At 35.1% G+C, this 25190-nt stretch overlaps 1 protein-coding gene across 8 annotated transcripts in view; it reads left to right on the top strand.

Annotated features, from left to right (window-relative positions):
* Window positions 1–25190, top strand: part of chl1b (cell adhesion molecule L1-like b) — an 84403-nt gene that overhangs the window by 38437 nt on the left and 20776 nt on the right. For 7 of the 8 annotated variants that reach the window (XM_046847061.1, XM_046847048.1, XM_046847097.1 and 4 more), the window contains 17 exons: window positions 2006–2199; window positions 5640–5748; window positions 8160–8350; window positions 8889–9011; window positions 9438–9608; window positions 12518–12556; window positions 12947–13058; window positions 13368–13549; window positions 14599–14730; window positions 15620–15760; window positions 18615–18726; window positions 21018–21184; window positions 21996–22155; window positions 22255–22379; window positions 22636–22737; window positions 23712–23909; window positions 24225–24295. In XM_046847061.1, the coding sequence (XP_046703017.1) occupies window positions 2106–2199; window positions 5640–5748; window positions 8160–8350; window positions 8889–9011; window positions 9438–9608; window positions 12518–12556; window positions 12947–13058; window positions 13368–13549; window positions 14599–14730; window positions 15620–15760; window positions 18615–18726; window positions 21018–21184; window positions 21996–22155; window positions 22255–22379; window positions 22636–22737; window positions 23712–23909; window positions 24225–24295 (2229 nt within the window). In that variant the 5' untranslated portion in view covers window positions 2006–2105. The remainder of the gene's footprint in view (window positions 1–2005; window positions 2200–5639; window positions 5749–8159; window positions 8351–8888; window positions 9012–9437; window positions 9609–12517; window positions 12557–12946; window positions 13059–13367; window positions 13550–14598; window positions 14731–15619; window positions 15761–18614; window positions 18727–21017; window positions 21185–21995; window positions 22156–22254; window positions 22380–22635; window positions 22738–23711; window positions 23910–24224; window positions 24296–25190) is intronic. The other variant, XM_046847086.1, reaches the window with a different exon arrangement.

The following is a 25190-nucleotide window of genomic DNA, read 5'->3' as shown; positions in this document are numbered from 1 at the left end:
ACTGCATGATCTGACCTTGGGGTTTTGCTGGGACATCCACTTCTAGGATGATTGGCAAGATGTTTTTCACTTTTGAATAATCTTCCTCACTGTATAATAAAAGGCCTTAAATTGTTTGGAAATGACCTTATAACCTCTTCCCAGACAACAGTTGTCACTCTTGCTGTCACACTTGCTGACAATCAATTTGCTCAATCAAGGGCATTTGTTTAGCAACATTTAGCTTCTTCTCAGCCTTGTAAATTCCATGGAAACAGTAAAGGTATATCAGTTATTAGCACAAAAAATTTCCATTCATCTTAAATTTTTATAAAGACATAGTGTAATATGTCATGATTTGTTTTTATTTCATGAAATTCAGTTTGTATTTCATCATTTTAAGACCTAACCCTAAATCCATAATAATTGAAAGAGGGTGTATTTTTCTTTTCACAAGTGTATATACTTTATGGTGAAATCCTTTTTTTTTTTTTTTGTATGTTATGTGTTAACAAAATTTATACGGAATTTTTTTATACAAATGCCCTGTGTAAGTTAAACAGAGAGAGAGAGAGAGAGAGAGAGAGAGAGAGAGAGAGAGAGAGAGAGAGAGAGAGAGAGAGAGAGAGAGAGAGACTCTCAGCACTAAACTGAACCTTTGCTAAATATGTACACATTTCCAGAAACTTCAATATCATGAACTGATAAAAGAATTAAAAAGATAAAATAGTAGTCTAAAGATTTCATCAGTGCAATTCCATGATATAAGGTTTCATTGCCAAAATAAATTAATAAATCAATTACCAAGCTTTTTACTTACAATAGAACAATATCTTTAAAAAAAAGCATGACATGCTGTAATGTAAATTCTGTAAGACAATGTAAGCATATTGTATTTAGTTAATAGAATGGGTATGTTTTGAGAGAAAACATTGTGTACACTGGAATAAAACACACCGCACAGAGCTTTCTGGACTTAAACCCGAAACTAAAACTATAACAGAAGTGTTTAATATAATAAATAGGTCGTTCATAATGGAATCGTGCCTATGCTGGTTTGTTCTGTCTGTTTAAGAGATGCAATACAATAAAACAGCATCCAACTAAGTTGTATTTTGCCTCGAGCAAAGAAAGATGTGGAGGCGGGGCTGTTCATTTTCATGTTTGAAGCATTACCGTATCTTGTTTGCTATAGTTGGAGCCTTTAGAACCTGACCCCTCCAACTGAGTCTTCATTATATTGTAGCCCCTGGTGTCTCGTCGGATGTAAAGTGCACTATCATTCTAAAAAAAACATTGCTGGTTATGCTATTATTACCAAATAACTAAAGAAAAGTGGTCTCACAAACAGAACTATACAACCCTACCTTGTTGTACCTAAATGAATATTCACAGCACTTGCTCTCTGAAAGAGAGGGATATCCATTGTCTAGTATTGCTTACACTCTTAAAACCAGTTCATCCGATTCTGTGTCCGTTATTGTGCCATGAATTTATAATTCAGCATAATTTCTGCAACATCTGTTGTGTATCATCATACCCACAGGAGGCCACCCATTTATTTACATTCATTCTTTTTGTATGTTGCATTATGAAGCTTAGGATGGAGGAAAATGCATCTGCCACTCATTCCAACAAATAATAAACAGGGACACAATGTCTGGTTCCTGGGAGTGTGCCGCAGAAACCTTTAATATGGAGATTCTGCTCATTTTGTATAAAGAGACACGTGGGTTGGAAGCATCGTTGCAGGTGTGCTCTTTCAATGATGATGTGTGTGTGGGGGGGTGTTTAAGCATGCATGTTAGTATGAGCATACATGTTTTTGCACACTTTTTTGTGAGCATATGGTGTTATCGAGTGGGTGTGAACCTTTGGGGGAAAGACTAACAGAACCTTCTAACAAATTTAGTGTGCCCGTGTGTATTTGCAAGTGTGTTCACACCTTGACATTTGGAAATGTCTAACAATGGCTAATTGTGAGCAGTGTCTGATCTGTGGGTGATAAGTGTATTGTTTTGCGCAGGTCACAAATCTCCTGTATCTACTGGAGTGAGATGTACTGAGATCTGCCCCACACCAGTTTTTGTTTCTTTCTCTGCTCAACTCTGAGTGTGTAGCCAGTGATGCGGTTACCGTGGAGACTGGGTGTCGCCCTGCTGCTGGGGGCATTTCTCAATACCAGCCATTTCAGCAACACTCTGGAAATTCCATTGGAAAGTAAGTTATGATTAATGTCATATAATAATTTTCCAACACTGATTCTAAATTGTTATATTCCTATTTTTTCTCATTTGGAGGTGATCAATTATGGATGTATTCTTTAATATGCTGCAAAATGTGAACAAGTGAACATTTTTTCCAAATGCTTGAGCACACTAATGAGAGAAATATATTCCAATTTTTCTCCTAGTACCAGTCTAATTTATTGGACAGATTTTAAACAGGTGTCATTTATCATCCTTTTTTTTTATCTTCCTGTTGCCTTAGCAATAGGTGTATATACTATGCCTTGCAAAATTATTCAGACCACTTACTAATTGTCTCATATTACTGCACTACAAATGTTGCATTGATATTTTGTTCAGTATTTTAACACAGGAACTCAAAATCAATTATTGTAAGATGAAAAAAATTTTTGTTTGTTTTCGGAGTGTGGTGAAACATTGCTTGCATTAGTATTTAACTTCTGTGATGTGAAAGTTGCCTTTTTGCATCTGTTAAAGAAATCCCATCAACAAGAGAACAATTACTTTACCACTGGCATCTACATGTCCGACTGTGGCCTGGTCATAGTACAAATTTCAATCCTATCAAGAACCTGTGGCTCAGTCAAAGAAATTGCAGTTCACAACCTGGAGCAAATCTACCAAGAAAAATCTGCCAAAATCACTTTGTCAAGTGTAACCCTGGTACCCAAAAGACTTAAAGCTGCAGCAAAAAGTGACTTGACCAACTACTAATGTGTAAAGGTTGAATAGGAAGCAAGATTTTTTTTATTTATTTTCTAACCAAAAAAAAACAATGCCACCTTTAAATTAATGATTTTGAGTCCCAGATCCAGTATGAAATTCCACTGCACATAATTAAATAATAGACTGTGTGTGTGTGTGTGTGTGTGTGTGTGTGTGTGTAGGGTCCAATTAATAGTTTGTAGTGGACAATACAATTAAATGTATTTTCTCTCCTAACAAACAACTATAATCAATGTGTGTCTGTGTTTTTCTGTTGTCATTCTCTCTCACTTTTAAAGGTTGAAATATAGTCACCATATAACACTGTAGAAATTGTCATTAGACTATTTATGTGTATTTCATTAAATTCTAAATTTTGATTGACTTATTTTGTTTTTGGTATTTCCCTGGATCTAAAGCCAGTACAATATTTTAGGGGCTTATCTTAGACCTGATTAGAATGCACTTAATGTGTATTCAATTTGCGTCTGAACACCTGTACAACCGCACATTGAATTTCACATTTCATCTTGCGACAGTCTGCGGTCACAGTCACAGTTAACACAGTCTGCTGCCATCAGCAGGTGAAAGGACATATTGCAGCGTTTTGGCCACTTATTATATATTCATAGACAGAAGCCAATTACCATAGGGCTAATTACCATATGTCAATGGGTCTGATTTGGCTCTGGGGGTGTACTTTGGGCATCACATCCCTAGAGCATGAGTATCAAATCTAGTAACCAATTCTATCAATTTCATGCATTTTTGTAAGTGCTTTTTGCTTTAAACACATCTATTCTGCAGTTCCTAATACATTTAATCATAAATGTGATTTAAGACAATAAGAAAGACACTTAAAAAAAACCTTTTTTTAAAGCATTAAAATGTAACCCTCTAGTTATTTATTATATTATACAAAAAGGCCAACAACTGACATGTTTTGAATCCTTTTGTAGAAGTAGGTCAGACAACAAATTTAGTCTCTGCTTTTTTTTTGCAGGTATGTGCAAACAGAATGTGTTTGCACTATTGGCCTTGAGCTTGGCACCTATTTTATCTGGACAGAACTTAGCAGACATTTGGCTATATAATTGATTTTTGCTTTTTGAATATCCCATTCCACATTTAGTCCCAATTTGCTATTCTAAAATACCCACCCTTCTGGGAAGATGTTCCACTAGATTTTAGGAGTGTTCTGGGAAGATGTTCCACTAGATGTTGAGGAGTGTGCTTGTTAAGTTTTGTGCTTATTCAGCCTAATTAGTAAAGTCAGGTGCTGATGCAGCGAGAGCAGGCCTGGGGTCCAGACAGTGCCCTAATTCAGCCCTAAGATATTTAATAGGGTTGAGGTCAGAGCTCTATAACAGGCCAATTAACAGCTTCCACTCCCCCCTTGTAAACTATATCTTTATAGAGCATGCTTTGTACACTGATTTGGGTCTCTCAATTCAATTGAAGGAAAAATGTAATTCGACAAAACATGTGCTCAACTTTCTGGTAACGGTTTGGGGAACATCCACATACAGCTAAAAATATCAGGTGTACATATACTTTTGTCCATAAAGTGTATGGTCCTGAGCAATTGATACATCCATCGTGTTTTGTGTTATTTAGCTAATGTTGCTTATGTGTTACATTCTTTGAGAATATGTAGAATTGTACATTATGTACATGCCTGCCATGCCTCACACTGCCTGCAGGGACATTTTGTTTGCTGAAATATATGTGAATTAAAATAAAAAACACAATAACATTGTATTTTTGGTGAGTGGTTTGCTGGGAGATGCTCTGATTGTAAAGTCTAATAGCAGCAGGAAGAAAATACCTTTTTGACATGATTAGATGATTAGATTGTCAAAAGGAGTCACACAATAAGTTGGTTAATTAGTCCTTAAAAATGTTTGCATGAACAGCTTCATAAGAATGGACAAATTATGTACATCTTACAGTAGCTGTATTGATTTGCCAGATTTTTAAGTACACTATTTAGAATGTAATTATGTTCAGTAATGTGCCTTATTTGGCCTGCAGCAAAGAAAGATTTTTCCTGGACTCTACATGTTCCTGGAGGTCTTCTGCAGGAATGTTACTGCAAGGAATTTATTGTATCTTATACAGAAAAATTAAAGATTTGAACTTATCCCAACATGGCCTTTGGCTATTGTAAACCAGTCGAGAAAAATCTGATAAATGGAGTGTCTGGAGATGACATTTTGCACATTCACTATGTCCTAAGTCAGATGCAATCATCGTAATAATACAATATATGGTCTGTTTGTTTACACCACACACCACATTTACAAGACATGACTTGTACATCGCTTAAGTATATTGTGTGAGTGAGTGCGGAGTGTTTACCTACTGTAATAAACCAGCAATTCAGTGTCCTTTAAAGAAGTCATCAACTTAATGTTTGCTTGGCCTCAGGCTGTGGTTTATTCATGAAATATAATTAGAGTTCAGCTGATTATTTTTTGTCTACACCATATTATTATGTTTACTGTTTCGTGCCTCTTGTTTTAGACCTACACATCATTGTTAATCAAGGCCTTAAGGTCACACTGTCACAGTAGGTCCTTACATGAACACATGCATCATTGGCCATGATTAATGTGAGCACACTAGTGAGTCGCCCCATATGCCTGAGCCTCTCGTGGATTTACTGTGTAGTGTAACTGCCTCTCCTGTGCACTCTTTACACAGTTGAGCAGCCGCCAACGATAACAGAGCAGTCACCAGCCACTCTTATCGCTTTGTCCTTTGATGAGAGCTTCGCAATCAAGTGTAAAGCCAAAGGCAACCCTGATCCAGAGTAAGCACACAAACATGCACACACATGCACCCATACACTCACACACATTGTCATTAGCATTGCCAAAAGAGGTGTATCCTAAAATTGGATTGGTTTTTGCAACACAGGGTAATTATAGTTTACGCTGTGTTGCAAAAGCAGACTGTTAGATTGTTACCGGTTGTCAGTGCCCTGAATGTTTGCTTATTTTCTTAGCTATAATTTTCAGATTTCTGCAAGATGTCTTTATTTGTGCACATTATATTATTTGTTGTATCTTAAATATTAACCGTGCCATTATACACACAAAATGGAACATACAGCATAATAAGTTCATTAATTTTATTATTTTATAATCTAATATGTTTATATTTATTTATTGATTGATTAATTTACACATTTACATCTTTTCTACAATCTGTAGAACACAATTTCTACAGTTCCATGCTATGTTAATGAGTAAACTAAGGGAGTGTCTTTCAACACAACAGTGTCTTTCCCAGATCAAGAACGTTTTATTTAAAGATGCCATTATTATTATTATTATTATTATTATTATTATTATTATTATTATTATTATTATTATTATTATTATTAATTTATTAATTTATTATTTTTTATTTTTTTATTAATATTATTTTTAGGAGCAACATTGCAAAAACAATACACACACACACACACACACACACACACACACACACACACACACACACACAAACCAAATTAATTAATCTTTTTAAAAAGATTAAAATGATTGGTTTTTTTTGTAAACCTGCCTTGTGCATGCCTTTTGTGGACTATATGGATCAACCTCTCTATAAATTTAAACATAATCCATTTCTCAAATTTGATGCCAGTTTTTATAGTAATATAAAACATTTATAACAAACCACTGATTATAGACAAATTGTTCGTGTCTGTTTAGAACACAATAAGTATATATACAGTCACTAGCCACTTTAGGCACTTTAGGTGCACATGAACACCTGCGCATTCAAGCAATTGTCCTATTTAAAACAAAATATCTATGTACTATATCTGTTAAAAATGGAGAAGTAAAAAAAAAGGGAAAAATTACATACTGTGCAAATTATCTTATTTGCTAGTTTGTTTATGACTCTGTACACAACATGAAAAACTACCAGTCACACTCTGGGGGTGGGGGTTACTTGGCATATGAGTATTTATGACACTCCTCCCTGTGGTGTAGTTTCCAATGCTTAAAGCGTCTAGTCAGGCAGACACTTGTTCAGAGGGCATGTAGGAAATGAGATCACCAGATTCTTGAGTTAGATATGTTTGATCTAGAGGCCCTGGTGCGTATTATTATCTGATCAACAGTAATATTTTTTATCACAATTGCATTAACAGAAACATGAGCAAAGCCCATGCTGGTTATTTCCCTTTTAAAATAACAACAGAAGGCAAGTTAGAAATACTTTTTGTTATTAACTCAACATTCAGAAAAGATATATTTTTAATAACAGAAATTCTATATGTTCAGCCATGCAAACATAAAAAACAAACGAAAACATAGTGATTTACTTTACTTATACACTGTCTAGTAAAATCCACACAAAATTATAAATATAAAAGTTGTATCATAAAGTTTTCTCTCCATCAAAGCTTAATTGTCTTTTATTAAAAAAAATAAAAGTCTGGTAAACATCCAGTGTTAAGCAATGAATAGTTGAATGTAAAATGTTATATAAGTAAAATGTAAAAATATACTGTATAAATTAAATACCTATAAAAAAATATTTGGAGCTTTGGAAGGACTGTTTTTCGCCATCGGCTTTGGTTAGTGTGGTTTTGACTTAGATATTTATGGAGTAAGATAAAAAATATAATTAGACATACAAGTTTATACTGTTCAGAATTCAATTCAGTTGAGCTGTCAGTCATGTATTAGGCCATGGTAGATGTTGTTAATGATCACAATAAAGACATGATAAATTGGATTGGAATTATGAAAACATTACATAGTAATTACATAAATACATAGTCAGTATTAACAGTACATCACAGATTTAAGTAGCATTGCCACTGCACATGTACAGGGTTTCCGGTTTGATCCTGAGCTTAGGTTACTCCGCCCTATTTCACATCCTTCCAGTGTTCATGTGGGTTTGGTTTTTTGATTTCCACCTAATTACATATATTCAGGTGCATTACAATGCTAAATTTTGAAACAGTAAACATTAAGATTCTCCACAACACTGACCAGAGTATATGTTACTGAAAATAAAATTATATATATATCCAAAATATATAAACTTCCAAAATTTTTAAAATTCAATTTTAATAGTGTGTTAGTATAACACTGTAAAAACTGAATGGCTTCACTTCCCTTTTCTTGATGCTTTACATTATTACATGCTGTAAATAATTTCAGTATTCAGTTTGTTTATCCAAGATTCTTTCCCATCTAGATTCAAATGGACAAAGAATGGGCAAGATTTTGATCCTTATCAGGACCCCATGTTGATCACTTATGAAGACTCTGGAACGTTTATTATCCCGAACAATGGGAACCTCACCGAATACCAAGGCGTCTATCGCTGTTACGCCTTCAACAAGTTCGGAACTGCAATGTCAGAGGAAATTGAGTTCATCATTCCCAGTGAGTAAAATATGAGCCTACGATTATGGTTCTTTCGACTAGATTTAGAGGCTGGAGTCTGCTGAAATGGCCACTCTTGCTCTCAGCGGGGGTGTCTGCTGTATTTGCCTGCTACAAGCCCCCTGAACTTTGCCCTCTCCTATTGCTGTGTAAGTGTCTGTATGTGAACTTTGGGGATGGAGTGAAAAATAGACCTACTGCTCTCTTTATCATACTGCTAGATACCTTCCTCACAGTGCTCTAAAACCCACCATATAAATCTCTGGACGATGGAAATAGGCCAAAGGGGGCAGCAGTGACAAAGCATGAGCACTTCTTAGTCACTCATTGAAGTTTGACATGAGGCGGTGATGTAGTAATGGTGTGTTATTACTGTGCTTTGGGACCAAGGTTATAGGGTGCTATAAATCTTCTCTGTTTTATGTTGGCACGTTGTTAGATCTATAGAGAGCCAGGCCTCTTACTGCCCTCCTGCTGCCACGTTATATCACTGCACCTGCGCATTCAGCATTTGCCTTGTTTTTGCTGTGCTTACCAGATGTTCCAAAGTTCCCAAAGGAGAAAATTGATCCAATCGAGGTAGAAGAGGGACAGCCATTTATTCTGGAATGCAATCCACCTAAAGGAATTCCTCCACTGGAAATCTACTGGATGACGATCAGTGAGTAACCAGGCATGACATGCATGTAAATATTGCATGATGGGTAACCTCATGCTTTTAGAAAAAGTCGGTTTTATTATTGTCTTACTTTTAGGGAACATTATTTTTTCATAAAATGATTTGAGTCATTATTATTATAATAATAATTTAATAAACAAATAATTAATTTCAAACATTTATAAAATGTTTTTTGAGTGCCCTACTTCTGCATCACAGCATGCCACTTATGTAGAGTGAGTAAAAAGCACTCACACAAATGCATTCTTGTAATAATTATCCACTTAATGTTGCTTTCACTGATTTAATGTAAAATTACCATTAAAAAAGACGGTGTAAATATTTATCTGTACTTGCTATGCATTCGTAGGCACAAGACCACACCGAATTATTTATCTTTATTTATCCTTCTCTCATTTACTTATGTAGGCATGAAGCAAATTGAGCAGGACGAAAGAGTGACTGTGGGGCTGAATGGCAACCTCTACTTCTCCAATGCTATTCAGACAGACAGCCGGAGAGACTATTGCTGCTATGCATCCTTCCCAAGAATTCGTACCATCGTCCAGAAAACTGCTATGTCCGTTATTGTCAGAAACTGTATGTATAACCCTTAAACAACCAGTTCACTGATGTACTGTATTCTCCATTTACTCAGGTCATTACTTTTGTAATAGAAACAGTATGAAAACTATTAAACATATGGTTTAAGGTTTTGACGAAGGTGTGTAAAAGCAGGTGTGCACATAAGAGATGGAGGAAATGATACAGTAGGCTTATTATCAAGCACCTGCTTTGCAAAACACCTAAAATTGATTAAGCTAATATGTGATTTGAGTTACGAAGGGAAACCTCGAGTTTACATTTCACATCTGATCCACACTGCTTGCTTTCCTTAAGTGCAGTCAGTAATAAAAGGGTGTTTTTAAATTTTTTTCAAGAAAACTAATGCATTAAAATATAGCCTGCACACTGTAGATTATGCTTTAAAAGGTTCCATATTGGCTATAATATTGCACCCCTGGAGAAACGATTGTAAAGGCCTGTTTTTTTTCCACTGTGTGGCTTAAATCAAAACTTTCTGATCAGCATCCCAGAGCCTTAATCACTGATCCAAAACTGACCATGAAATTTTCATTAGTAATGTTCTGTTTATGTTCATATTCTTCAGCAGGCCCCCCAGTTTAAGATTTACTATGTAAACTGTGTCCAATTGGGTTTGCTTTGTGCACCCTGGTTTCCCCTTATCTTCCAAAAAACATGCCAGCAGTTGACTGGCTATGCTAAATTGCCCCAGGTATGAATGTGTTTGCAGTGTGCCCTGCAATAGACTGACATACCATCCAGTATGCATTCCTGCCCCATAGCCTTGTGTTCCCAGGATGGGCTCCATATCTAACTCATCTCAGGCCAGGAAAGCCACCACAGAAGATGGATAAATAGTTCTTGTAGCTATATAGCTTTTCATGTTATCCTTACTGCGGCTACTGAATAATTCATAGTAGTTGCTGAAAATGCTTTAATATAAGAAAAGGCAGTGTTCAGCTGAGAGTCAAAAACGTTTTTATCTTGTTCCACCTTTAAACATCAAATGTGTCATTTTGACCTGAGCAGAACATAAGACTTCACAGTGTATGTGTCAGCGAGAGTATGGCGTTTGATCAGTGACATAGCACCAATCCAGCCATAGCAAGCACTGGGTTTCGTATGAGGTCTAGGTCACAGTGATGGATCAAACAGGTTTGAATAATGGTAATTTTTGTTTCAGACATCTGGCACATGTCATCCTTTCGGTGAAAGAGAGCCGTTTAGTCGTCTATGTTCATAAAGCTCATGCTTGTTTTTTTTTTTTTGTTTTTTTTTTGCCTACATTAAAGTCATGGTCAGGGATTTAAGAGCAGCTGAAGGCATGACTCAGTCTCTTCTAAAAGAAAGACATTTAAAGCATGCACAGCAAACACTGGACCGGGACATTGAGGAAATTATTTAAAAGACAATGTGCAATTTGCTTATACAAAACAGAAACTTTTGCTGGGAAGACATGCAACCATTTACATTTATGGTTGCCAGATAGAATTTACACCCCTCAGTAATAATCATTTCTATTTATTATTTCTCTTTATCAGTATCATTATTGATGTTTTAATGCATACAGTATCAGAATGGTTTGTATTCCTTTCCCTAAAGACACTAAACACTAAATTATGAATAATAAAAATACAAAAACTATTTATATATATATATCAATCAGGCTTACCATACAATATACCATTATGAATGGTGAAGTAAATAACACTGATTATCTCTTTATACTGGCATCTGTTAGTGGGTGGGATATATTAGGCAGCAAGTCAACATTTTGTATTCAAAGCAAGAAAAATGGCCAAGCATAAGGATTTGAGCGAGTTTGACCAAACTGTGATGGCTAGATGACTGGGTCAGAGCATCTCTTAAAACTGCAGCTCTTGTGGGCTGTTCCTGGTCTGCAGTGATCAGTATCTTTCAAATGTGGACCAAGGAAGGAACAAAGGTGAACCGGCGACAGGGTCTGATCCAATTGATGAGCTACTGTATGGACACCCATATGCAGGCATCCCCAAACAATTGCCACTAAGTTGGAAGCACACAATTATATATGATGTCTTCACTGGAACCAAGAGTCACAATATTGCACAAGCATGACATACCTCTGTGTAAAAACTAAGGCCCAGAAAACAATGAAGAAATGAAGATTGTTTGCCATGGGAAGTATGGAAGAACTCAGGCGACATAAACAGAGACCTGAAGTCAAAACCAGTAAACAACTTAGGGCTGAACTGGAACTCTGACTGCACCCTAGGCCTCCTTGCCCAACACAGTGCCTGATCACACTAATGCTTGTGTGGCTGAATGAGCAATAATTCCCACAGCAATGCTCTGAATTCTAGCGAAAAGACTTCCCAGAAGAGTGGAGAACTATAAAAGCAAAGTGGGACTAAATGTGGAATATTATAAAAAACAAATAAAACATATATAGAGATATATGTCACTTAGTGGAACCGATTCTCCTCAAAAAAGTGCCTTTACTGTATTTGGATCCAATATCACCTATAATGGCAACAAGCTTTTCAATTCCTTCTGTTAAAAATCAACCATTGAATTTGATGCCAGCATCAACCTGCTTGATCACCGGAATGGTGTTACCTAGATGTTGAGCTGAATTTGGTTTCTGCACTAATTTGACATTACAATAAAAAGAAACATAATCCCTGTGGGGTAAATACTTTCTGGAGGTGCTGTACATGTAAATGCAATTTTTAAAGCATTTAATCTTATTATTATATTCTGATCATTATTAAACACAAAATATTTTTATGATAAAATAGTAATGCAAATCCCTGGTTGTCACTTTAATCAACACTGCCAGATGTCAATATTTCATTTTATGGTTTGCTGCATTTATTATTTGGATTTATTATTTGTACCTCCCATGTATTTTTTCCATCTTTTTTTCCATTTCTCCATTTCAGCAAAGTCAATGAGTCAATCTGGTAGTGGAAGGGAAAAAGGTGAGGGTTTTTCACAGCCTGCTTCTCAAGTCTAGCAAAAATATTTAACAGCATAAAGCAGAGATATCAAATTTCAAAAGTTGAAACCTAGAAATCATACTTTAAAATTATTAACCATTATATTTTCTGTGGCATCTGTTGGATGTTACCAGAAGTTATATATAGTAGCAGTAGTAGTAGAATTTTTGTATTATTATTATTGTTATTGTTATTATTATTATTATTATGATGATTATTATTATTTAATATGTCTTCAGAGGCATGCATATAGAATGAATTATTAGACCAATAAATGATACCATCATACACATGTGCAAAGAAAATGGCTTTTTTATGTGATTGTATGTATCATATGGCCTCACATATGGATCATATGGTTCCTCATCATAGCCAACGCGATTCTGAAGAGGAAGCCCAGTCTTCTGTCGCCCTCTGGTGGTCAAACATACACTCATATTGTGAAAGGCGAGGAACTGCTATTAGAATGCATTGCTGAAGGCTTGTAAGTAACATCCTCTCATTCAACTAAATACAGCATACTCAATAAATATGAGATTTCTTGCATTGTATGCCATTTACAGACATTAGTGTAATGATAACCAAGCCGAGAGCACTTTGACTATCAGTAAAACATGTTAGACCATTAATATTACATTAAATAATATTCTCATTTAATGTGTTTACGTTCGAGTACCAGTCCAATCCAATCCCATAAAATAACTTTCGTATCTATAAATATAACTTAATTAATAACTCAATTTGTAATTTGTTTTGTTTATGTACATTTTTTTGGCACCTTTGCTTCATCCAGCCCAACTCCAAAGGTCGAGTGGTTCAAGATAGGAGCGAATCTTCCTGACCGAGCCGTAGTGAAGAATTTTGGGAAGCACCTCAGCATAGAGGAAGTGATAGATGATGATATGGGCAAATACATGTGCAAAGCCCATAATGTTTATGGACAAGTTTTGCATTACTTCCATGTAGCAGTGGAGGGTGAGATATTTTTTTTCTTTTTCTTTTAAGAAATATGGAATAAAAGTTTTTTTCTGTTAACTAAATAATAATTAGTTTCATATAATAATAATAAACTAATAATACACTTGATTTTACAATAATGGCATTAAAAGTAGGTTTTCAAGGCATGTTGCATAAGAAAACACAATCATATAAATGCAGTTCATAAAAAATAAGTACACATAATAACAATAACATTCAAATAATCTTCAGTCAAGTAAAAGCTAACCTAAAAAGTATGTTTAAAGGCGAGAATATGTGTCTGAGTCTGATGAACAGTTGAATTCCATAGTTTAGGAGCAATTAAAGAGACCTTTAACATGATCTCTTACATAAAGCACACGATCACAGTGCATTCTTAGTATTTTAGTATCCATTGGCAAGTGGTAACAAGGAATCACACTGCAATCTACGTTTAAAAAAAATTATTGGATATACTCAAACAAATCACTTGCTTTTATAGCTTTAAAAAAATGGTTCAGCATGGTAACATTCCAACAATTAAATGCTGATATACTCTATCTGTCTCACAAATACTGCCTCTATGATAGTGTTTTATGGCAGATAATTCCTCATCTCAAAAAACAAAACAAAATAAACGTTTTGCAAGTCTGATATGAAATTAATCTCATTACATTTCTTTCTTCATTCTATTACTTATAAGATGTCCCTCTGTGTAATGACACATCAACTGTCTAATTTACATTTTGTGACTGAATTCTTATCTGTTGAGCACAAAATTGCTCAGCCTGTTCTTTTAAGATAGCAGTAAATGGTGTACATCCAGAAAAAAAAATATATTTGGTGTCTGGAGATGGAGTTAACAGATTCACATAACAGTTTTGAATTTAAAAGAACTCCACTCTGCCTACGTCAGTGCACAATGTGTGTCATGTGTGGCCACAAAATAGCGTAAAGTGAAAAGATAAAAAATTTGCTTGAATAGCTTGCAATCCAATTGCAGCTGCAAATGAAAGTTTTTTATTAAATTATGTTTGCCTGTATGCATATTTTTCTTTTTCTAACAGAGGCTCCTAAATGGGAGATTGAACCAAAAGGCCAGCTGAATGTGATTGGAGCTGATGTTGTCATCAAATGTGCCGCAAATGGCAACCCACCACCCTCTGTGTCATGGTTGGTGAATGGACACTCTCTGAGTGGTATGACTCAATTTTTCCTTTGTTTGTTCAAATATGTCAAAAGTGGTACATGTAAAGCTCCCTGCTTTAGGAAATGCCTGTTGAAAGCTTTTGTGAAATTGTCGGCTATAACACAAGCTTCCAAATTAGTAAAATATATAGTATAATGCAAATTTTAGATATATACCAATTCCAATGTTCTAAAAAAAATGTATGCTTTCTGAAGTAGTCATCAAACTTCAACAAAAGAAAATGTCTAATTTAACATTCATCCTGTAGCAAGGTTTATAACAGCCTGAGGTAATATCATTCCCTTAGTTCTTCAGAAGTGAACACTGTTAAATTCTTAGTAACAACCTACATTGACTCTGTTTTATTAACTAAAGAGAATGTAAAGATTTAACTGGTTTACCTGCTAAATTATAACAGAGTAGATGGGTAGCTCAGCGGTTAAGCCATTGTACTTTGGATCTGAAGGTTACAAGGTCAAATCCCATTACCACCACTGCTGGGCCTTTGAGCAAAGCTCTTAACCTGCTCAGTTGTAAGTCGCTCTGGATATGGGCGTCTGCCAAATGGCATTAATGTAAATGTAGATGTTCCACATGAATGTAGCTACTGAAGAACTGGACGTTGAAGAACACATTGGAAATTTGGGGAAGTGTGAATTGGATTTACTGTAACCAGCTTGATGTTGATTATTTACAATATAAAAACAAACGTTTGTTTCTAAGATGTACATAATATACCTTATTTGCTACAATGCATTTAATTTCCAAGCAAAATTAAGAGTTAAACTATTAACAAATGTAAAGGGAATTGTAAATGTATATAAAACATTTCTGAGATAGTAAAAGCAATAAATAAATAACAGGATTGCTGTAAGTGACTAATTTAGCATCTGTTTCAGAGGTCCCAGCAACAAAAAGAGAAGTGTATGATGACATCATTATGATCCACAATGCCAGCCCCAATGACAGCGCAGTTTATCAGTGTGAAGCCTCCAACAGACACGGAACACTACTGGCCAATGCTAACATCATGATAATGAGTGAGTAGCGCCTCAGTAATATTGCTGAGGATCAAACCCTTTACGTTGCTCTGTTTGTTTTTAAAATGAATATCGATTTTAAAATTCCGTGCACAACACACAATGGAGATATGAGACTATATAAAATGTTAAATAAATAAAATAAAATACAAATATCTCACAGTATATTCGAGATGGAATGATCAACTACTCAGATTTTTCTCTTCAAAATATTAAAAATATATTGTAATGCTATGGCAACCATTTTGTTGTCCTGATCATGATGATTAAATATATATTGCAATAATTAAAAATGTGCATTGCCACCACAGGTTTAAAATTGTTTTTATGTTGGCACATATGACATATGACGTTAGAAAAAGAGGCATAGAGCAGTGCAATTGAAACACGCACACAAAAAAATACATAGTGACAGTGCAGTGGCCTTATTAATTAAATATTCTTAAATTTTTTTTTTCAATTTATATGCATAAAAACACACAATAGGAAAACACCAATGCTGGACAAATAAACATCTGCTTCTTTGTTGGAGTGGATCAGTGCATAAGTAGATCTCTAAGGCCAACAATGTTGTATTGTGTGTGAGGAGACGTGTGTGACACACAGATGCACACTACTGCACACACACACACACACACACACACACACACACACAGAGAGACACACATGCAAGGCTCATATCCTTAAGGGTGGGCAACAGAGAGACTCATTTTCCTTTGCTTCCTCCTGTGAATATGAGCTCCTTTTATATGCTAACAGGTCCCCCTTCCCACTCCCATTCACAAGTGATAAGCAAAGCATCTTTCATCTGGAGAAATAATAATAAAAAAAGAAAGAAATCTCATTTTTTTGAAAAGGAAAGCAAGAAATATATTTGCAATGGGCAAAACATCTATTGTGCATGAGAGATACAGCAGATCACCCCTTTGAAAGAGCAGCATAGGATTTCTGGGTCAATGGGTCAGACATTGGTGTTTGATTGATAATACTGAGCAACAGAAAGTAAATATAAGTGCAAGAAAACAGAAGCCCGATGTTTTTCTTTTTTTCTGTGTGTGTGAGACATCAAATATAGGATAAAACCATGTCACAAAACCACCAAATAACTTCTAACAAGTCCACCTATTAAACAGATTATATATATGTATATATATATATATATATATATATATATATATATATATATATATATATATATATATATATATATATATATATATATATATATATATATATATATATATATATACGTATATATGTATATATATATATATATATATACGTATATATATATATATATATATATATATATATATATATATATATATATATATATAAACTTGGTGTCATTAGTATGGTTTACCTACTAATAAACATACATTTGCAAAAAGAATTGATTAAAGTATAAAAAACTTCTGATTTTGATTAAAATAGTTAACCGCTATTAATCACATGATTGGCATGAGTTAACTTTTCAAGTTTTTTATACTTTAATCAACATGGACATGGACATATATGGATTCTTTATGTAAATGTATGTTTATTAGTAGGTAAACCATATTAAGGACACCAAACATAACCTTGGACAGTTATAATTGCCGGATGTGTGCTTTAGGCGGATTTTTTGGCTTGATATGATACTCACCGCTTCAGTAAAATAAATTTTCTGTGATTAAAATTTTTTTTCGGTGAAGTTTATATTTTTTTATATATGAGTAAAGAAAGGACGTTGTAAATAAATGTGTGTTCCATTCAATTTGTTGATCATTTCTCCTATTTTTTATTTATTTATTTATATTTGTAATAAAAATGTTCAAACATTAATCACACGTTCATAAAGTTAATGTCATCAAAAAGAATTTGCATTAAGTATGTACAGTAAAGTCTACAGCAGTGCATAGATGTGCAGACACTGTTAATAAGTACAAGTAAATAGTTATAGGGCTATGGCAGTGAAAAATGTGCCGACACTGTTGTAGAGGTACAACAAGTAGAAGGTTATAAGGCTATTGCATGTGTGTGTGTGTTTGTGCGTGTGTGTGTGTGTGTGTGTGTGTGTGTGTGTGTGTGTGTGTGTATATATACACACTATACACAGACAGACAAAATAATGGAAACCAATTGCTAATGGTGTTAATGGTTAATAGCTGATGCTTTTTAATCGTGCTTAAATTACAATACAAACTTTTAGTGTTTTTATGATGGGTTCTATTGTTATTTTTCCAATTAATGATAAAAAACAAACTGCGGAATATTCCGTTTGATAGCATTTTAATCCTTTTTTTGATATACATAAATTATAATACAATACAATACAATACAATACAAAACAATAGATAGATCATGCTTTAAACAAAATTTACTGACCTACCTGGAAGGTAGTAGCATAGTGTTTAAGATTGGAAGGTCATGAGTTTATGAGTTGGACTGTTGATTGGAAGGTTATGAGTACTTCCAAACTGCCACTGCTGGGCCCTTGAATAAGGCCCTTGACCCTCATCTTCTCTGTTGTAAGTTGCTCTGGAGGGCATAAATGTAAGTGTTTGTTATTTGCAAGAGCAGAATAAGGCTTTCATACATATAAAGGTATGTGAGAGATGAAGGTCATATCACAGGGATACTAATATTATTGTAAATTTACATTCACAAGGATGTAATTTTACACCATTTGTTAGCTTGTCACTTTTACATTTTTATGTCTATTAGCAAAATTAATTAATCATGATGAATTAATAATTTTAAAAATGTTATTATTTCAATAATACAAAAAAATAACAAGTTGGATAAGTACCCACTTTTGGCCCAAGTACAATGTAAGGATTAAAAAAGCAAATGTTTGTTCTTTCACTTGCAGACCTGCGCCCACTGATCCTGACAGAAGACAATCGTGAGTATTCAGCAGTGGAGGGGAAGCAAGTGATCATGCACTGCTGGGTGTTTAGCTCACCACCATCAGTTATTGTCTGGTGAGCAAATTTCATGATCTACCAACACATTCTAACAGTTAAAAAGACAAGCTACAGAAAGCTTTATAAGCCAGGTTAATTTGTGCCTCATAAATGGTAACAGCAGTGGTGTAAACAAGCTTATCTTTTGTACTGTGCATGTATGTACAGTATGTTGGCAGTTGGGAATACAGCAATGTTTTAGAAAATGTATAAAAATGGAGTATGCATTTACAGGTAATTATTTTACAATTTCTGGTATGCATATTAATGAGTTTTTAGGCACTAATTATGTTTGTGGTGGCAATCTGTCAAGAATAGTATCTGTATGGTTGTGTGTGTGTGTGTGTGTGTGTGTGTGTGTGTGTGTGTGTGTGTGTGTGTGTGTGTGTAGTTAGTCAGCAGTCACATGTAGGAGTAGATTGGAGGCACAATCTAATACAGTTGTTTTGTGTTAACGTGACTGCACCTTATGATATTATCTAATTAAATGGAGCATGATCCGAATAATTCAGTAATTGTTAATAAACCTGTAATTAAATGTAATAAATTATATACCTTCTGCTCTGTAAGAAGTTGAAGTTGCTTTTTGGAGTTCTTAGTTGCTTTTGACAATAAGGATACAAGTGACTAATTAGAAATGGAAGAATAATACAATAAAAAAAAAAGAATCTAATGACTTAAACTAATACAGTGAGGAAAATAAGTATTTGAACACCCTGCTATTTTGCAAGTTTTCCCACTTAGAAATCATGGAGGGGTCTGAAATTGTCATCGTAGGTGCATGTCCACTGTGAGAGACAAAATCTAAAAAAAAAAATCCAGAAATCACAATATATGATTTTTAAACTATTTATTTGTATGATACAGCTGCAAATAAGTATTTGAACACCTGTCTATCAGCTAGAATTCTGACCCTCAAAGACCTGTTAGTCTGCCTTTAAAATGTCCACCTCCACTGCATTTATTATCCTAAATTAGATGCACCTGTTTGAGGTCGTTAGCTGCATAAAGACACCTGTCCACCCTTATACAATCAGTAAGAATCCAACTACTAACATGGCCTAAGAAACAACGAGCTGTCCAAAGACACTAGAGACAAAATTGTACACCTCCACAAGGCTGGAAAGGGCTACGGGGAAATTGCCAAGCAGCTTGGTGAAAAAAGGTCCACTGTTGGAGCAATCATTAGAAAATGGAAAAAGCTAAACATGTCTGTCAATCTCCCTCGGACTGGGGCTCCATGCAAGATTTTACCTTGTGGGGTCTCAATGATCCTAAGGAAGGTAAGAAATCAGCCCAAAACTACACGGGAGGAGCTGGTCAATGACCTGAAAAGAGCTGGGACCACCGTTTCCAAAGGTTACTGTTGGTAATACACTAAGACGTCATGGTTTGAAACCATGCATGGCACGAAATGTTCCCCTGCTTAAACCACATCTTAAGTTTGCCAATGACCATTTGGATGATCCAGGGGAGTCATGGGAGAAAGTCATGTGGTCAGATGAGACCAAAATAGAACTTTTGGGTCATAATTCCACTAAACGTGTTTGGAGGAAGAAGAATGATGAGTACAATCCCAAGAACACCATCCCTACTGTGAAGCATGGGGGTGGTAGTATCATGCTTTGGGGGTGTTTTTCTGCACATAGGACAGGGCGACTGCACTATTTTGGGGAACAACCTCCTTCCCTCAGTTAGAGCATTGAAGATGGTTCGAGGCTGGGTCTTCCAACATAACAATGACCCGAAGCACACAGCCAGGATAACCAAGCAGTGGCTCTATAAGAAGCATATCAAGGTTCTGGCGTGGCCTAGCCAGTCTCCAGACCTAAACCCAATAAAGAATCTTTGGAGGGAGGTCAAACTCCGTGTTTCTCAGCGACAGGCCAGAAACCTGACTGATCTAGAGAAGATCTGTGTGGAGGAGTGGGCCAAAATCCCTCCTGCAGTGTGTGCAAACCTGGTGGAAAAACTACAGGAAACATTTGACCTCTGTAATTGCAAACAAAGGCTAATGTACCAAATATTAACATTGACTTTCTCAGGTGTTCAAATACTTATTTGCAGCTGTATCATACAAATAAATAGTTAAAAAATCATACATTGTGATTTCTGGATTAAATTTTTTTTAGATTATGTCTCTCACAGTGAATATGCACCTACGATGACAATTTCAGACCCCTCCATGATTTCTAAGTGGGAGAACTTGCAAAATAGCAGGGTGTTGAAATACTTATTTTCCTCACTGTATATCATTTTTATCATTTACACAGAAATTCATCTTATTCATTTGTTTATGTGTTTTTCAGGAGTAAGGATGACAGTGCTAATGCCATAGAGGGAGAGAGGTTTACCATACATGCAAATGGTTCCCTAGAGATCCACAATGTGACAGGGGAGGATGACGGCGAGTACACATGTGTCACTGAAAACTCTGAGGGCAAATTGGCCATAACTGCAATATTGGAGGTTAAAGGTGAGAGTGAAGTTATGTTATATATATATATATATATATATATATATATATATATATATATATATTTTTTTTTTATTATTATTTCTTTTTATTTTTTTATTTTTTATTATTATTTTTTTTTTATTTTACTTGCAAACGGATAATTAGTTATATCAAGTCTCTTTTATTATGGAGAGGGCTATTATCTAGCACAGGAAATTAAACTTAGATTGGAACTTTTTGATTATAGAGTATAGAGTATAGAGTAAGAAAGGAATAGTTAATTTTATTGCTAAATGCAGGGTGCCAATGAGCTCCTTTGTAAAGTTGGAAAGAGAAAAAAGTCTATAAGGCATTGTTCAGTAGACAGGGTTTTTCTCCCCCACCATGTTAGTGTTGTATAAAATTACTTTTTACTGTAGATACATTTCTGAGCCGTGTAGTTCTGGTCGGTTGCACCATAGCATGTCAGACAGTCTTGTTCAAAAAACCCCAGGTGATTTTTATTTTTTTTTCTCATTATTATTCTGGTAGGAAAAAAGTAAATTGAAGTGTTGCCTGACTGGCAGGAAATCATATAGTCTAATAATATTGTGTTATAATGTAGTCTGTCTGCAACTGACAAAAGAATCAATGCCATAATGGCTGTCTTAAAGGGTTTGATTTAAATTAATTCAACTACATCTACTAATTAAATTGAATGACATTATATGGACAAGCAAAGAGAAAGTAATCATACAGTGGTCAAAGTTTAGTCAATAAATAAACTGAATTTAAATTATCCAAAACTGCAAAACAAAATAAAAAATGCTTTTTTTTTTTACTTTTTCAGTTCCCACTATGATAGTGAATGCTCCTCAGGATCAGCGTGTTCTGATAGGCACCACAGTTCAGTTCTCATGTCAGGCTGAAGTAGACCCATCCTTCAATGAGGATTTTGAGATGATATGGGAAAAAGACGGCGTCCCTCTCAACAACAGTGAAAGCACTGGGTAAAAAGCTTGAGAGCTGCACTTCTTGATCAGTGTGGTGATTGATTGCCCTGGCAGTCGTCCTGTTGAATGCTTTGGTCTTCTTTTTTTTTTTGACAGCTATTTTGTTGATGGAAAGATGCTGCAAATTGCTAATGTAAGCTTCGGTGATCAGGGTGTGTACGTGTGTGTAGCCAGAAGTCCAGTGGATCAGGACAGGGCCATGGCATTGCTTACAGTACTGGGTAAGTGAGAAGAGTCAAAAGAGAGCCGCTCTGCATGTGCATCTACCAGTAACAGGCTTAGGATACATGCAATGTGTTTTGTGTGTGTGTGTGTGTGTGTGTGTGTGTGTGTGTGTGTGTGTGTGTGTGTGTGTGTGCGTGCGCGTGCCAATATAGTTTCATAATCAATTAACAATTTAGTTCAATGCTAACTAAAAAACAGACCATCAAAATTAGTCAAATCAGTCAAATCAAAGTTATTTAACTTTTCTGTCAGATGTACCAGATGCCCCACAAGGTGTTGTGCTTGCCGAGCACAAAAACAGAACAGTAAAACTTAAATGGATCCCGGGAGATGACCATAACAGCACTACTACAGGTAAAAGTAGCCTGCAATTAACCTGCAATTGTGTATCACTATGCAGACACAGTACACACAACATGGATCTATATTCGGTTCAACCACACGTGTTGACTACTTTAGAATTTACATTTTTAGGACACCAAACTTATTTTAATGATGGAAAATGAAGTTCATGTACATATTTTTAATCAGTTTAAGACGGTTACAAAAGCTATATTCTGAGCTCTGGATTTCCCTCAACCCTAACAGGAGATCAGTAGAAAAAAAAAAAAACATATGCACTGCATTAACATCAAGTTTAAATATTTTATTTTAAAACTTACTAAAACTACAATAGATTTCTATTCTACATAGAAATAAACACTATATGGACAAAAGTATTGTGACACCTGACTTTTCTAGTTCAAGTCACAACGATTTTTTTTACCTGTTCCAACACTTCAGTGTCCCAGTGCACAAAGCCAGCTCCATGAAGATATGGTTTACATTAGATATTAAGTGGCCGCCATAGAGCTCTGACCTCAACCCTATTGAAAATATATTTCAGCCTTTTTGTGGCTGAATTAGAACACAGATCTCCACAACAACACTTAAAAATGTTTCCAGGAAACTGGAGATTATTATAACAGCAAATGTGAACTAAATGTGACAAACAAATCGCAAGGTCAGGTGTCAACAACCTTTCCCTTATAGTATATAAACAGTTTTTTTTTTTTTTTATTGAAAACAAATTACATTACATTACATTACATTTATTGAAAAGAAATTTCCCCACTGTGTGATGAATAAACGTTTATCTTATCTTATCTTATCTTATCTTATCTTATCTTATCTTATCTTATCTTATCTTATTTAATTTTAAAACTCAAATAAGGCAGTCTATGCAGGATATTTTAATGCCCCTAAAGCAATGTGCTACAGAGCTTCATCATTCTTGTGCATATTTCTACAGCATTCTGCAGAACTTCTATTTTTACTTTCCAATCCAGAGTTTATTATTGAATATGAAGAGAGCCAGTGGGAGCCAGGCCGGTGGAAGGAGCTGATTCGAGTGCCTGGAAATCACCACTCAGCTCTGCTGAAGCTCCACGGCCACATAGACTACAGCTTCCGCGTCTCAGCAGTGAACGAGGTGGGGAAAGGACGACCCAGTAGAGCCAGTGACAGATACAAAACCCTTGCCTCAGGTTTGCATTATCTCCCTTTTTTTTCTCCCGTTATCAATAATGAATTATTTTTAAAAATACAAAGCCCATTGCATTCCTCTCACATACAGTTTAAACACATTGCTCTCAAATTCATGGAACTTTTAAATATTCAGATCACTGAGATAATTGATTTCCCCTATTTGTTAAACCTCTGCTCCTTTTGGACACATTTCATGGGCCATCGTTCTTTTTCTGTTCCCCTATCTCACTGTATTTTTCTCTCTCTCTCTCTTTCTTTCTTCCGCACCACAAATTTCGCTGCCAATAAAATCCATATTTCTGCTCTTTCAAAAGCACCTGACAAGAACCCTGAAAACATCAAGATAGAAGCTCATTTGCCACACGAAATGAATATCAACTGGAAGGTAGGAGGCCAGGTGTTCTGTTATGAAATTCTTTTAAGAGTTACTACATTTCAAAGTGCTAAAGCACTGTCCTATTTCCTGGGAATAGAAAGCTATAACAAGCAAATGTTATCAGTGGCTCCTATTATCCATTTCATCCAGTTTCCCCCAATGAAAAAAAGGGTTTACATAGATTTCTTTTTTTACTTTTTTATCATTTTTACAGTAGCAAACAAAGGCCTTTGTGATATAAATCCATCTGTATAGAATTCTCATCCAAGTAAGCAGGGAAGTAAGTCTTTCATTAAAAAGTATAAGGAGTTGGCAGGATTGTGTAGTATATTCTACTTAAAAAAAAAAAAAGGTGATTATCTCCCATTCAATGGGTTATTACTTGGCTTTCTGGCTATAGCAAAGCTGGAATTATGTGCTTCTCTTATTATTAATGGCATGCTTTTATAGATAATTCTGTCTCATTCAGTCTTCTGCTGCCAACCCATTGTTAGAAGTGTCAAAGATTCTCGTCACATTTTAACAAAGAGCCAACAGTGAAGTTATTTGATGTCTATAATACAAGAAACCTAGACTACAAAAAAAACCTTGAAACCTAGACTACAGTCTATAAAGGTGAACTTGCTACAGAGAGTTATTACTGTTATAGCCAAATGTTATCTAGATAATATCAATAATATCACTGCTTTGATGTGCCCTTTCGACCCTTTCTTCCTATATAAATGAGTGAGCTTACTGACCTTCATGACAATTATGTGTGCCTGGTCTATGTAGGTTTTTTCTTACATAAACGCACAGCATGGGTTTTCCTAGATGCTCTCTTAAATAAACATGTCTTCAAAGGTTTCTAACCTATTGATTCTTGCTGTTTGTGTACATTTTCTGCTAGATGAGGCTTTCACAA

This window comes from Silurus meridionalis, chromosome 1, assembly GCF_014805685.1.
Source record: "Silurus meridionalis isolate SWU-2019-XX chromosome 1, ASM1480568v1, whole genome shotgun sequence".
In the NCBI taxonomy this organism is placed as follows: domain Eukaryota; kingdom Metazoa; phylum Chordata; class Actinopteri; order Siluriformes; family Siluridae; genus Silurus; species Silurus meridionalis.
Note: the sequence above shows the minus strand (reverse complement) of the source record. Positions and strands in the feature narration are given on the sequence as shown.